This window comes from Myripristis murdjan, chromosome 24, assembly GCF_902150065.1.
Source record: "Myripristis murdjan chromosome 24, fMyrMur1.1, whole genome shotgun sequence".
Classification (NCBI taxonomy): Eukaryota; Metazoa; Chordata; class Actinopteri; order Holocentriformes; family Holocentridae; genus Myripristis; species Myripristis murdjan.
This window is the reverse complement of record NC_044003.1, coordinates 23,180,456-23,195,725: the sequence shown is the minus strand read 5'-3', so window position 1 is coordinate 23,195,725 and position 15,270 is coordinate 23,180,456. Positions and strand designations below refer to the sequence as shown.

General features: G+C 43.7%; 1 protein-coding gene across 2 annotated transcripts in view; it reads right to left on the bottom strand.

The window, feature by feature from the left end:
- atad2b (ATPase family AAA domain containing 2B) overlaps window positions 1–15,270 on the bottom strand; it is a 104,775-nt gene that overhangs the window by 72,944 nt on the left and 16,561 nt on the right. For both annotated transcript variants that reach the window (XM_030047291.1, XM_030047292.1), the window contains exon 19: window positions 14,233–14,418. In XM_030047291.1, the coding sequence (XP_029903151.1) occupies window positions 14,233–14,418 (186 nt within the window). The remainder of the gene's footprint in view (window positions 1–14,232; window positions 14,419–15,270) is intronic.

The window sequence follows — 15,270 nt, the reverse complement described above, 5'->3', positions numbered from 1 at the left end:
CCAGGACTCAAACCCGTCCTGCCTCTTACCCGAAGCCTTACGGACGGGAGGATCGATTCCCTCGGTGTCCGGCTGTCGACTCGGAATCTCAAAGAACTCAAAACACATCTCCAAACGGTAAAGTAGTTTTTATTCAAAATTTTGTGATGGATCTGTGTTGCTTTTTCTGAATCAATAAGTTGTTTGGTGTGTCAAAATTAATTGAAATTAAAAGGGGGGTCATAGGTTTTCTTGTTTGCTGCGGGACCCCTGGTGAGTTACCATATAAATCACGCAAGTGATTAAACCTATAAATCACGCAAGTGATTTATGGGTTTAATCGTCGGCGTGCGATTAAAAGGGGTAGGCTTGCCCCAGGTTTAGAAATCCACAAGTGAGGTTTCAGGTAAAGGTAACTCAGGTGAGTTACCATATAAATCACGCAAGTGATTTATAGGTTTAATCGTCGGCGTGCGATTAAAAGGGATAGGCTTGTCCCAGGTTTAGAAATCCACAAGTGAGGTTTCAGGTACAGGTAACTCAGGTGAACTACCATATAAATCATGCAAGTGATTTATAGGTTTAATCGTCGGCGTGCGATTAAAGGGGTAGGCTTGCCCCAGGTTTAGAAATCCACAAGTGGGGTTTCAGGTAAGGTAGTTCAGGAGTCCATGGACTCCCGGTAAAAAATTGTCCGAAGACGTCACGGCAATTAAGGTAAAACCCAGGCGCTAGGAAAATGGGTTCGGGGTCCAGCAGGGAAGAAGGAAAACATGACTCTCCCATCTGCAGAATTATGATGGCCAAATATGGTAGTGATTCACTTAAACACCTAAAATTCTGGACAACACAATGTGGATTCCCTGACGGCAGAAGCCTTAGTAAAAACCAATTATTGAAGTTAGAGGCATGCCTGAAAGAAAAGGAAGAGCAAGTGAGATCTAAGAAGAAAATTAGCAGAAAGAGTCTTGAGGAAATTGAGGGTCAGAGAAATTGTTTTGATATGTGGAAACGAAAATGTGAGAGTAGAGAAACAACGCAGAAACGTAAACTAAGTAGTAAGGGAAAGAGTGAGGGGCAAGCACTGACAACACAAGAACAACAACCTCCACCATATAACCCAGGTCTGTTTTCCCCCTCTTTTCCGAGACTGTCCGCCAGCGGAGGGAAGACTGGGCAAGAAGATTGGGCTCCACCGCCACAACCACCCCCAGCGTGAGCTGCTGCTCCACCATCACTGCCTCAACCAGCCCCTGCACTCTACCCCCAACTGCCAGCCGCAGAGGCCTCACCCCCTCTGCTGTCGATGCCTTGTTCGCCATGGCTCAGTTGGCCAGTAACCACCTTCCCCACTGTGAATGCAGACACGGCAACTGAGGATGGGGACGCGGAGCCAGAGGCCGAGGCAGAGGAAACGGGGGACAACTGACGGATGACAGATGCTTCATCTGCGGCAAAACTGGACACTGGAGAAACGGGTGCCCTGACAGGCATGAACAAGAATACTCCAGGAGGGGTGGCAACTGATTTTAACCAGGAAACCGTCCAAGATATGGGCCCCCTCAATCTGACAACTCGCCTGCCCAGCTCTACTCACCCTCCGACTGACGCGACAGCTCGAGGAAGCAGGATGTGGTAACAGCACCTGACACACACGCTGATGTTTGCAATGAAGAGCTGCTTGGCACTGATACACTGCTTGCTGATGCTGTAACAGTACCTGATACAAACACACACACACACGCTGATGTTTGCAATGAAGAGCTGCTTAGCACTGATGCGCTGCTTGCTATGATAGAGGAAAGAATACAGGAATTAGAATATCTACAAAAGCTAATGAAAGAAATTAGGCCAACGTATCAAATGTACAAAGATGAAGCTTTCTGCAAAATGCCCATCCTCCTAGCTACTGTTCGAGGAAAGGTAATTCCATTTTTGGTAGACTCCTGAGCTACAAATTCAGTCATTAGAACAGAAGATTTAGAGCTAGTTCCTGGTGCCAGATTTTCCTTTTCTGTGAGTTCTACGGGACACGCAGTGAAGGAACATTTTTCCAAGCGAGTAACCATATAGTGGAACCATGAAGGCAAAACCTCGGTCCCTTAAACATTAATTTTTGATCTCAGACGTCTGCCCTGTAAATTTACTGGCCAGAGATTTGATTTGCCCAATGCAACTGTCACTAATTCCTACAGAGACCGGTCTGACAGTTGTGACGACTGACTTGACATGCACAGACTTGCAATGCCTTAAGTTCACCCCTAACTCTCCCCTGTATGTCTATCAGTGGTTGATAGGTTATTTGACTGCCGAACAGCTTGTACAGGAAACAGCAGACACAACAGCAGTCATTTGTGCAGAGGGCCTGACAGATCGTTCAAGGAGATTTTCTTCCGTGAGGGTGACCTTAATGACCAGTTGACTGTTGGTGACTTGTACTGGGACAGAGACAATTGTGGATTCACAGTGACACTGACTGACAAACAACGCAAGCTTTTTGACATTTATGAATCTGTTCCACACATCTCCATCTCAAAATCCAGCTCCAGGAGCTGGCAGGACATAGGCAAATTTCTTCACCGTTGGGTGTCATTGAAAGACTGGAAAACTGATGAAAAAGGTGTGTCCTATTCCCCATCCGCGAAGGTGTGGCGACGCCCTTTCCTCGCTCGGGTGCACGCTTTGCGAACAGTGCATCTGATCGACGCCAAGGAAATCAGCCGCTCACACCACATGACACACCTCCAAACAGCTCAACCCGCCCTCGAGGAGGTGCCAGAGCGCTTCTGGGCAACAACCAAATATGATGTTGGTCTCATCAAAAATTGTGATCCGGTCAGAATCAAGCCTAAATCCACATACAGGCCAAATGTGCGACAATACCCACTAAAAAAGGAAGCAGGTGATGGCATAAGGCCAGTTTTCAAATCACTACTTGATGCTGGGATAATTGTTCCTTGTAATGATTCACCTGTCAAAACTCCTATCTTTCCAGTGAAAAAGATACGCCCACCCAGCCAGCCGGATGAGTGGCGATTCGTCCATGACCTGCAGGCTGCGAATGATGCCATCTCTCCACCTGTGCCGGTGGTTCCAAACCCATACACAATTTTGTCCCAAATCCCTGAAAATGCGAAATGGTTTTCTGTTGTTGATCTCTCCAATGCATTTTTCTCGGTTCCAGTTCACCCAGACTCCCAGTTCTGGTTTGCTTTCACATTTGATGGAGCTCGCTACACGTAGACACGCCTTCCACAAGGCGTCACATGCAGCCCCCACCTTTTCTGTCAGGCACTGGCCAAAAGCCTGGCTTCCCTAACCCTTACTTAAGGCTCTGTGTTGCTTCAGTATGTGGATGATCTGCTCATTGCCGCCCCGACAGAGGAACAGTGCAGAGCTGACACAGTCAAGCTGCTTTGTCACCTGGCTGCTGAGGGCCACAAGGCCTCTCGCAGCAAACTTCAGTTTGTGCAACAAGAGGTAACATTCCTGGCCCATGTGCTGACCCCACAAGGTAAATCTCTGTCTCCCACACGTGTCACAGCTATCACTAACATGCCAAAACCTATCACTAAGAAATAAGTCCTATCATTTTTAGGAATATGTTCTTACTGCAGGCATTTCATCCCAGGTTATTCAGAAATGGAGCGCCCTCTTCGTGAAATAACCTTGGCCCGTGGTCTGACTGCACGTGCACCAGTGACCTGGACTCCTGCAGCCGAGCAGTCCTTCCTGGCTCTCAAAAAAGCACTGCAGTCTGCTCCTGTACTGGGCTTCCCCAATCCAGAAAAACCTTTTGTCCAATATGTTGTTGAAAAGGCTGGTCACATGACCAGTGTCCTCCTCCAGAGTCATGGTTCAGCACTCAAACCAGTTGCCTACTTCTCCTGCACTCTCGATCCCGTGGCCAAGGCTTCCCCGTTGTCTGCGTGCGATAGCAGCAGCTGAAAAAGCTGTTCTCGCCTCTCGTGAGCTTGTTTGTTATGCTGAACTACTCCTGTATGTCCCACACGAGGTCGCTGCTATCCTCGCTGACCAAAAGAGTTCACATCTCACAGCAGCTCGTTGGCTCAGATATCATACCACTCTGCTTGATCTGCCTAATGTAACAACTAAACGCTGCACCACTCTTAACCCTGCAACTATTCTTCCCCTCCCAACAGATGGTGAACCTCACTGTTGTGAAGCTGAACTCCAGCTGACGTGCACGCCATGACCTGACCTCACTGACACCCCTCTTCCTAACGCTGACCTTGTTTTCTATGTAGATGGTTCTGCATCACGTGACCCACTTCGAGGGACCTCTCATGTTGATTTTGCTGTTGTTTCTGATCATGCTGTTGTTTCTGATCATGCTGTTGTCTCTTCCTCCCCCCTCCCTTCTCATCTCTCAGCACAGGCAGCAGAACTGATTGCCCTTACTGAAGCCTGTCGATTGGCCAAGGGAAAGTCTGTTACCATCTACACCGATTCCCGTTACGCATTTGGCGTAGCACACGATTTTGGCACTCTTTGGAAGCACAGAAATTTTCTCAAATCTGATGGTTAACCTATCCAGCATTCTGACAAAGTTGCTGATCTTCTCTCTGCTATTCTCCTCCCAGCACAAATAGCTATCTGTAAGTGCACAGCTCACACTTCTGCCACCGACCCTGTTTCCCGTGGCAACACACAAGCGGATGCTGCTGCAAAGGCAGCATCCCAGAAAGCACTTCCTCTAACTCTTCCTGTTCTTTCCACTCCAGCAGTTCCTCTTACCAACCTTAAATTTTATGCAACCCCTGCTGAACTGAAACTCTGGGCCCAACATAGTTGTAAACAGGTTGATGGTGTGTGGCGTGGGCCGGATAACAAACCCTGCCTGCCCAAGAATTTTTTTTTTTCACTGTTTCTGTAGGTTGACACATGGGTTGGATCATGTGTCAAAAGGAGGGATGTGTACAGCAGTTCAAAAACACTGGTACACAAAAGGTTTTACACTAGCTGCAGCAGACTTCTGTAGTAGGTGTGTCATCTGCACTAGAAACAACACAGGCAGAGGAGAACAAACACCACACATAGGAGCGCACCCACCAACGACCAGACCATTTGAACACATCATGCTCGATTTCATTGAACTGACACCATGCAAAGGTAAGAAGTACTGTTTGGTCATAATTGATATGTTCTCAAAATGGATTGAAGTTTTTCCTGCAAAACATGCCACGGCGTCAACGGTGGCCAAAGCCCTGCTGACGGAAATAATTCCAAGATGGGGGATTCCCTCCAAAATCTCATCTGACAATGGACCTCATTTTGTGAATGAACCTCTTACACAACTCTCAGAGCAACTCAAATTTGACTTGAAAACGCATTGTGCTTATCACCCACAGTCTGGGGGAATGGTGGAGAGAGCTAATGGGATACTAAAAAACAAACTCACCAAATGTTGTGAAGACACAGGCTTGACATGGGTTAAAGTTCTGCTTATCGTGCTGATGTACATGAGAATGCGCGCTCGCGGTCCTCTTAATCTCTCTCCGTTTGAGATTCTTTTTGCAGCCCCACCCAATGTTGGAATGGGACCCCCAGGACCGGAGATGGACACCACCCTCTGCGAAGACCAACTGGTAACGTATTGTATGTCTCTAACCAGATCTCTATGTGATGTCAGGAAACAGGTCTGAGATGCCCAGCCCCAGAAGGCGAGCACCCCACTCCACACCATCCAGCCCGGTGATTGGATCGTGATCAAGAACCACAGGAGGAAGAACTGGCGTTCCCACCGGTGGACAGGACCCTACCAGGTGTTACTGACCACCCACACGGCTGTGAAGGTTGCTGAGAGGGCGACTTGGGTCCACGGCTGATCCCGAGACGACGAGAGCAAGTCCGACGGCTCAGTAAGGTGGTTCTCCCTTTACTGCCGCTGCAACTGACCACAGACGGTTATTGGACGAACTTCGACAGGAGCTGATCAGCTGTGAAATTGCACTAAGGCGGAAACCCTGCGGTGCTAACAAAGCCTTGTGCATTTCCCACCACACACACACCCACAAGATTTTTTCCACCACACCTACAGACTTTTGCCTGACCACTGGCGAGTGGTTGAAGACACGACACTCACCGTTTGATCCAGAGACGACCGCAGACGACCGCAGACGCCCTTGGCACCCGTTCAGGCGAACGGGGGGGATGCGGTTCACAATGTGTATCTTGATTGTTATCTCATTCTTTGTTGTTCTCCCTATCCTATCGTTTCATGGGCTCCCTAAAAGACAAAGCTGATGACTCACTGACCACGACTACTCCTGTTCCCCAACCACCTCGCAGAAACAGCAATGCGACAATTCCCTTGTTGTCCCTTGTTGTTTTCAATGAATGATGATTTATGATTTATTGTTTTAAATCGTGAGGGGTAACAATTACTGATATATTGTTTCATCGTTCTCTTGTAAATTTCTTTTCGAGGTGTTTTATTTTGTGTGATTATATATAATCAAAAGGAGGGAAGTGTAATGGAAATTTACTGCTGATGCCTACAAATATAATGGCTCATGTTTACTTGTTAATCTGCCTTAAGATTATTTTGATCAAATCCAGACAGTGTCTACATTCCTGTTTAAGGTTCCTGTTCTCTATGTCTAATATCTATACTTATCCGGTTGTGCTTGCACTTCCTTATCAGATGAACCTTCGTTAGACCTTTTGAACTCTATATTAAGGAACTAAAACTTTCGCTAGCGTAAGACCCTAGCTGAACTCTTTGCTTTTAAGTATCCTGAACTTTTGCACCAAAAGTGCTTGAACTTAACTTGTCTGTATTACCTAATTTGGAAATGGCACATGTCGCTCATGACCAGACAGGATGTCAACGTTTTTTTGACTCATTGTCTGATTTTTCTGCATAAATATCTCTGATTGTAAACAATCTGCGGAACTTCCCTGCAGACTGCCTTGCACTCTGTTTGGTTCTTCCCTTCAGCGCTGAATAATAAAATTCCCAAAAGACAACTTGTTGATTCCAGATCCTTTATTTGACTAACTAAAGAGAAAAATCCACGACACTATTTATTACATTATTAAAATGACTGAAACATGAGGTTGCAGTATTGCCAAAAAAAAAAAAAAAAAAAAAAACATTAGCATTAGCATTAACATTAGCATTTCTGCATATCTACTGGTTATCCCATTATTGTAGTGCTGGTGCAGATTGATTCTGCTGTATATCTCTACTGGGGCTAAGGGGGGTTCAAAGTTCCCAGTTCAGTTCTGTGATGGAGTTCAAGGCTACTCCAAAGGGGAAGCTGTGCTGCTGACTAAGCACCCACTTTCCACTTAATACCTCCAACCATCTGTCTTTCACATCGATCCTCTCCCCTTTCCAGGACGTCTGTTCTCCCTCTCTCTACTCTGCATCACCTTCTGCTCTCTCGGCCTATCTCAGTCTCTCTCTCTCTCCCACAGTCTCACTCTCTTGAGACTGTTGACTCTCCTAAGGGGGGTAAGGGAAAGAAAGGGGGAAAATGGGAAGAATATGGGTGTGCAAGAGGCACTCAACGTGTATGAGGTGAAGAGCAGCCAACTTTTTTCATTTCATCCAGATCAAGGCTGGAGGGGTTATAGATATAGGGAGGAATGGAAGAGGAGTGGGGTGGATAGATGGATGAAAGGAGAGAGGAGATGCACAACAGACAGCTAGATGTACACAGAGTGTGTACACCTGGCTGACTGGCCAGAGATCAGTGAACTACAGTAGTTCAACACTTGCTGTGTGTTATCCCCTGTCCTTTAGCTCCATTTTTCCTGATTCTCTCCACTTTACCTCATTAATAAAGCAAAAACGCAGCAAATGTATCTTTAGAAAATAAATAAATATAATAAAGAGGGCGATCAATCTTTGGCGCACGATATCATTCTCTATCTTGATTGTCCAGCACTGTCTCACTTTTCGGAAAAACAACCTTACCTGAGGATTATATTGGCTTAGCAAAGAGACAGTTTAACTGAATAACATCTTCAATTAATCCCCTTAAAAACATCCACGCTGAAAAGTGCTCTCACAATTCAAAGGGGTTATGTTTCCCTTCACACCCTTAAGGAATCAAGCAGAGCATTGTTAACACTGTTCCCACGGTGTTCTGCGATACACAAAACACATGGACAATGTCGTTCACATGCAGACACTCATACACAATTCAATAGTGTAGCAAGTACTAATGACTTTCCTCATGATCAATACACACATTGCCATGCTTTCTTTAAAAGGCAACTAAGTCTTATAAGCACAGATGGAAAATAGTCAGTGAGTCACACCACACTGCTCAAGGCAGTATTGGACTTTTTGAAGCTTCTAAAAACACACAGGACAGACCAAGATAGTCATTCGCGCATGGAGCTGACACACCCTCTTTAGCCATGCACAAACCTGAGTCCTAAAATTCTGGTCTGACAGCAGGGAAATTATTCTTGTCTTCAAGGTTCAGTTCATTGTGTTTTCGGAACCCTTACTGCAAAAGTGACATTCAAGAGCTATACTACCGCACTAGACTAGCCATTCATCTTTAAATATATTGCTAAATAGACTTGCTAGCTCCAGCTAGCTATCAGCTGTCTGCCTAGGCAGTAACTTTAGCTATATTTTTTGGATAAATGGCTATACAATGTCAGAACCTTACCAAACCAGAGTTGGATACAGAGATGTATGCTTGCATGCAACAGAATCCAGGAGACAAGCTACAAGAGACTTGAATGAGGTTTGAGCGGCATTTGTCGCTTTTGTAGTAATAGGACTGAAAGCATGGCCCACTCACTGTGCCACTCACTGGGGGTTGAATGGCTTCATATAGATCTTACGTATTGTGTTATATTCCACCACAATCCATGAAGCTTTCGAGAGCTAGAACCTAAAGCTAATACTGACTCACTGATGGCGTCAACTCCTCCATCCCATATGCTCTGCATTCATAGCCCCTCACAAGAAGAGTCCCCAGCAGTCTATGAAAAATGTGACATAAAAGAGGAGGGTGCACACTTTGTTTTGTGCAACACAGTGTTTAAATGTTATATAAAAGTGTTTTATACAGCATTTCAAGTTGCCTGTCATCCAAAACTCATCTCATTACTCAAAAGGCATTGTACACACCCATTATCCCATTATCTCTCACACGTTTTGGCAAATTGCCAAGACTGCAAAACTGCTTAGATAAGCTACTTAATTGGCATCGACAAGAACTGGATGCTAGTAAATTACAAAATTGCAAGTTTGGCCAGTCTTTTGAATCTGGTGTTGTATTTATTAAAACTATGCTAAAAAGTGCTCTGGCTAGTCCTAATAGTGTCCGGGTTAATGTTTAACTAGTGGAAATGGCGTGCTGTATAGTTACCAGTTGAGTTGTGCTGCTCAGTAACTTACAAAACAGTTAACATGAAAGCAACAATACTGCCTGAGAGGACTGTGATATATTTTCAGTGTATCATACGCACCTAGGTTCACACACTCTTTGCATGAACTGAGCAACAGAGATCAGACAGATGTTTTTATAATTTTAGTGCATTTGTCTTGTCTTGACTACTTGCTAATCTATCATGTCGTCAAACTGTGTTTAGCATTTTTTCAAATGTAAACACTATTTTTATTATTTTACTACTTGAATATTAACTTGATGCTAATTACTTAGAGAGACGCCTAGGTACAAAGATGGTTAGCACAATTTTAATGTTATAAATTTATACGATTAAGTGCAGTCAGAGAGCTGAAAGGCTAGACAGCTGTGTAAACTTTTTAATAGTCTGTGCTAACAAAGCACAAATAAAAACAGTAATCACGGTTACAGTCCACTTTCAGTAATGTTGGTGGTGTCCCAACAAATGTTTTGAGATATTTTCCACCATATATTTAGTGACATCTGGCAATCTTTGTGATGTGGGGACGAGGTGTTGTGAGAATTAACATATTTGTGAACCTCAACAGCTTGTCCGTCTTTGGCTAGCTTTATGCTGTCTTTCAATAAGAGTGGATTATAAATCAGTCAAGCAGAAAAATCACAGTTTTTGTGGTCTTGTGTTGCCCTGCAGGCAGTCACATTTTTGGAAGGTGGACCAAAAGCTGCAGCGGCAGCCTCAGTGGACTACACAGACACAACAGACACATACTGCATAGCTACAGTGGCACTTGGATGCCGAAATACACACTGGCCTTTAAGCTGCAGCATCATCCTGGGAAAGATCCAACAATTCTTTCATAACCACTGTATCTTTCTACAGAGGATAAATTATGTGCATGAATCCTAACTGTTTCTCTAATTGTATCTCTTGTGTCAACAGGGATGCTTTTGTTGTAGGCACATTAACGGCAGGTTATGGGTGCATTACAGTTCATCCAGGATATCATATGTTCATTATTATGCATAATGAATATGATGTGATTGTTCTGAGGCCGTTATCAGCAACTATGGATGTCAACAGGGATTCAAACAAAATGTAGGGCACCATCTTCATCAAGAAATATAGTGGCAAGGGGAAGATATAATATATCTTGCACTGTGTTTGAGAGCTCTGAGGTAGTGTTTACCACACAGATATAATCCCACTGGACTGTTCGTAAGGAACTAAAAAGCTGAGCCCAGGATAGAATTTTTTTATAAGCCAGTAGAAATTGTCTAAAAGAGTTATTACAGTTTAAATTTTGAACAATATTAATAAAATGAAATTGATAACTTTTCTCATGAGGGCATTCAGCTCTCCTGTAACAAGAGAGGCAGACAGTTTCTACAAGGAGGCACAAGATATTTTATCACATTCACCACAAAAGAATTTGCATTAATCAGACAAAATATATTAAATTAAAGTGTTTGAAAATACCACAGCAAATTGTTCCTCGAGTCACATCGATACTTTTGAAGGAGACTGCACAGGCTAGCTGATAGGTGCATGAACGAAGCAGCAGGGATCAGACAGATGTTTGATGATTTTAGCGCATTTGAACAAGGCAGTTAATTGTAAAAATTTGTAACATTAAAACTGTGCAGCCATCTTTCTATCTAGCCATCTCTCTAAGTAGTTAGCATCCAGGTAATATTCATGTAGTAAAATTATAGTGTTTACAGCAGAAAAAAAAAATTCTACAGATGCACTAAAATCATCAAACATCCGTCTGATCCCTGTTGCTTACTTCAAGCACCTATCAACTAGCCTGTGCAGTCTCCTTCAAAAGTATCAAAATGTAACTGTAGGTACAATTTGCTGCGGTATTTTCAAACACTTCAGTGTATTATTTTGTCTGATTAATGCGCATTCTTTTGTGGTGAATGTGATAAAACATCTTGTGCCTCCATGTAGAATCAGTCTGCCTCTGATGTTACAGGAGAGCTCTGGGAGACTGCATAGGCTAGCTGATAGGTGTCTCAAGTCATTATGGTGAAACTGTAGTGTAAGCTTAGAGCATTAAAAATACACTTGATGCTGTTACAGTGCCTTATTTTCTCCCTTTCTCTCTCATGTTCTGTCTATTTCTGCTTCTCTGAAAAGGAAGTCAATCTAAATAGAGTGAACGTCTGTTAAGGGAGGGAGGGAGGCTGTGTAGTTGGACTTGAGCCTGTAGTGGCAGTTTTGGCTGGGGAGGGATGCTGCCTGTCCCTGCTGAGGTTTGGAGCTGAGACAGCAGCTGTCACTGTGTTGTTTGTGCCAGAGAGTGAAACAACACTCTTAGAGAAAGCCAGATCGCTTAAAGCACCACAGACCCTAGCATGCCCATGCTTGAAAAGTAAAAGTCCTCCTTGCCTGTATATGAACATGGTAAATGAGCAACCCATGAAACAGGGAATGAGCAATCTCTGCTGAAGACAAAATAATTAATCCACACAAGAAAATACAGAGGGCAACGTGTGGGCAGCTGTAGCAAAAACCTTTTCTTTCAGCAAAGAGTTTGTGAATGCCTCTGTGGAAAAGCTAGGGCACTTGAACCCATGGGACCGACTACTCATCATCATCTGGGCATGTTAAGCCAACATCTGAGGCTGTTTGCTCTTTTTGTCCTTTTGACAGGGAAGTCCTTAACTGACTGTTCTACAAAAGACCTTGTATCCCTATCCCCATCACATAGAGAACTGGATGTTATATAGTGTGTGTACGTGTATGTGTGTGTTTGACTTCATTGCTCCTGCGTGTTCAGTAGCATTACTTTCACTAGCTGGAGTATACAGGGCACACCCACTCATATAAATAGTCCCAGGTCTTGGAGCTTAACCAGAGTCACTCCATCTCTGATTGAAAATGAATCAATGGTTCAGTGAACAGCAAGCACAGACAACCCAAAATCACTGACCTCTAAAGTCAAGCTTGTTTGGGGCACACTGCAGGACCCAAATGTAGCTACAGGTTGTGACGCATTTCAAAGAAATCAATCTTCAATCCATTTAAAGTGGGCAGCAAATCTACTAAAGGTTGGCACAGTTGAGAAGGAGGCTTGATTGTATTTTCAGCATCATGTCTAGAATGTCAACAGTGAGCACGCCAAGGGCCAAGCGTGGACCACTGTCACAGAGTAAATAAGGTGGCAATTGTGCAGTGGCCTAATGCTAGGGTTAGACTATAGTGTGCATCTTCCTGTCAACCCTCTGTCATTTCTTAAATAACTGGTCTCAGATCTGTTAGCCCCACCAAGTTAGGGACAAGACAGACAAAAACATACACACAATGCATGGTAATTTTAACTGAAACTTAGGAGATATTTTTTCATATTTTAAATGCATGAAACACAAACATGTTTCCTGAACAGCCTATATTCCAGATGGGTTCAGATAAATCAAGTTTTATTGCACAGTATAAGTCATAACGTTCAAGAAAAACAAAAACTGATGAAAAGTATCAAGAGGTGATGCATTTCCAATAAGATCAAGGTAATTTGCTGGATGAGGTGGGGAATAAATTTAATGGGGGAATTTGCACCCGTGATGTTGTCAGTACATCACCAATCCCAGACTGTTTTTGTCCCGCTGCCCAGCCCTACCCACTATACAACAAATAACAACCAACCATTGTGTCAGGTTCAATTGTTTTAAAAATATCAGGACTTCCTTTTTTACATATTCCCTATAAAGTGCATGTGCCGATACAAGTCAAAGTCAGGGTTGAGAAACACAGGGAGTATGAAAATGAACACACAGTACGTGATTGAGTTGAAGGCATGACAGAACTGCACAGAATAGAAACTGCTATCAATCACACAGAGCAAAAAAACAGAGACAGGATGACAAAAAGAAGAAAGAAAGAAAATGTGTGAAAGACAGAGAAATAGCAATAAATAGATGGGCAAAAAGAGCAACAAAAAGAAGCAGAAATCAAACTAGAAAGTACAGAACCACAGAGGAGCAAAAAAAATAGCTTGGCCCTCCGTGGGTGCAACAGACCAGGTGCCTCAGTGCTAATGAGTCAACCACAGAGAGAGAATCATCTCAAGAGTCTCTCTCTCACACCTTGGAGCATGGCCAGGATCGAGTCCCGGCCAAAACACCAGTCTCACACACACAGACACACAAAAAAACACTGCACAGGCATATTGATGTGGTGTGTGTGTGTCCTGGGGTGAAGACATTGGGCTGCCAACCCCCGGACGTAATTAAAGCCCTTCTGTTGCCTGACTAGAGAGGACCCCCTACTTATTTCTCTCTGTCTTTTTCTTCTCTCTCTCTCTCAGTCTCTCTCCCTTTTTCCCCCATTTCTGTTACTCTATCACAATCCCTTCCACCCAGCCTAACCCACAACGGGTGGTCTGACTCTGCTTTGGCTTGGAGAAAGGGAATGATAAATCCAAGTAAAAGGATGAAAGAGTCATGGTGGGGGGATACCCAAGGAGAAAAACAGGGAGTGGAAAAGATAACAAGAACAGGAGATGGAGTTAAAGTGATAAAAGCGTATGTGTGGGCACATAACTTTGACTGTCTGGGACACCGAGTGTGTGTGTGTGTGTGTGTGTGTGTGTGTGTGTGCGTGCGTGTGCGTGCGTGTGTTTGTGCATATGTGTGGTTGTGTGTGCATATCTGTATCCATGTGTGTGTGTATATGTGTGAGAGTGAATGAGGCGCTTTAGATAATGCGTTGGTCTCTGCTACCAAATAAAATGGCATGAGATTAAAACCCTTTTACTCAAGCAAAAGGAGCAAATTCATCAACAGCAATTATGTAGCTACAAAAATACTTTGTGTCAGGGTAAAGCTCTGTGTGTGTGTGTGTGTGTGTGTGTGTGTGTGTGTGTGTGTGTGTGTGTGTCCCAACCTCGTCTGACAGTTGTGCGTAGTGAGTCTCAGCAGTAGCGAGGATGAGGACAGGGCAGAAGGAGGGTACATCCTGCAGCAGGGTGAGGAAGGTGCTCTTCACAGTGTCGCTCACCGCCTCCCACCACTCTGAGATATGCGGCATGAACACCACGCTGGGCACACTCCGGCGGGCCTCGCGGAAAACCTAGATCCATAGACACAGGTCCAATACCATGCTGTTATTAATGAAATCTATATCAAAGACAAACTTAAAGGAGAAAGCCGCTGTGTTTGAAAGCAACGTGCAACCACATTATCAACCCCACTGAGAAGTTCTTTCATGCCCGTATTCTGTACTCTTCTGCAAAACCTTGTCAGCACTATTGCAACTCCATAATGAGGTCCATTAAGGTCTTAAACTACTTAATGCCCATTAAATATTTTTCTTCCTCATGAGAAAAATCATAATCTCCCAAGTGCTATCAAGTTCCAGCTGGATTGGTGTCAGTTAGGTTACTGCATCAGTATGAATAAATAAAGTAGCTTTGGGAAATGGTATTATTCCTAGACAATTCTTATAACGCCTCTACAAAATAAATTAATAAATCGCTACGTGAACTGACTAATAATAATGATGATGATAACAACAACAATAATAATAACAACAAATACAGTTGAACAAAAATCTGGTTTTCGCAAAACTATGTACACTTTTAAATTCAGTTCACTGTGCTAATTGGAAAGCAAACTTGGTTGTTTGTCCGTTTGATTTATCATGATATTATATTTTATTAGTCTACCCACATGTTAGGCTGGAGGTTGCTCATGAGGCTCATTATGCATATTTTAGTCAATTCTGTAGAGTTCTGCAATGTCTCATGATACAAATCATAGGGTGATCTGCATATCGCGAGACAGATTGTATTCTGAGGTCCTTGTGCATACCCAGCCAAAGTTTTATTACTGTTACTCACAATATCAATGACACAAGAAATGTTCACACATCATATCACTGTATATGTTGTTTGCAGTTGGCTGAGAGATAGTGACATAGTAC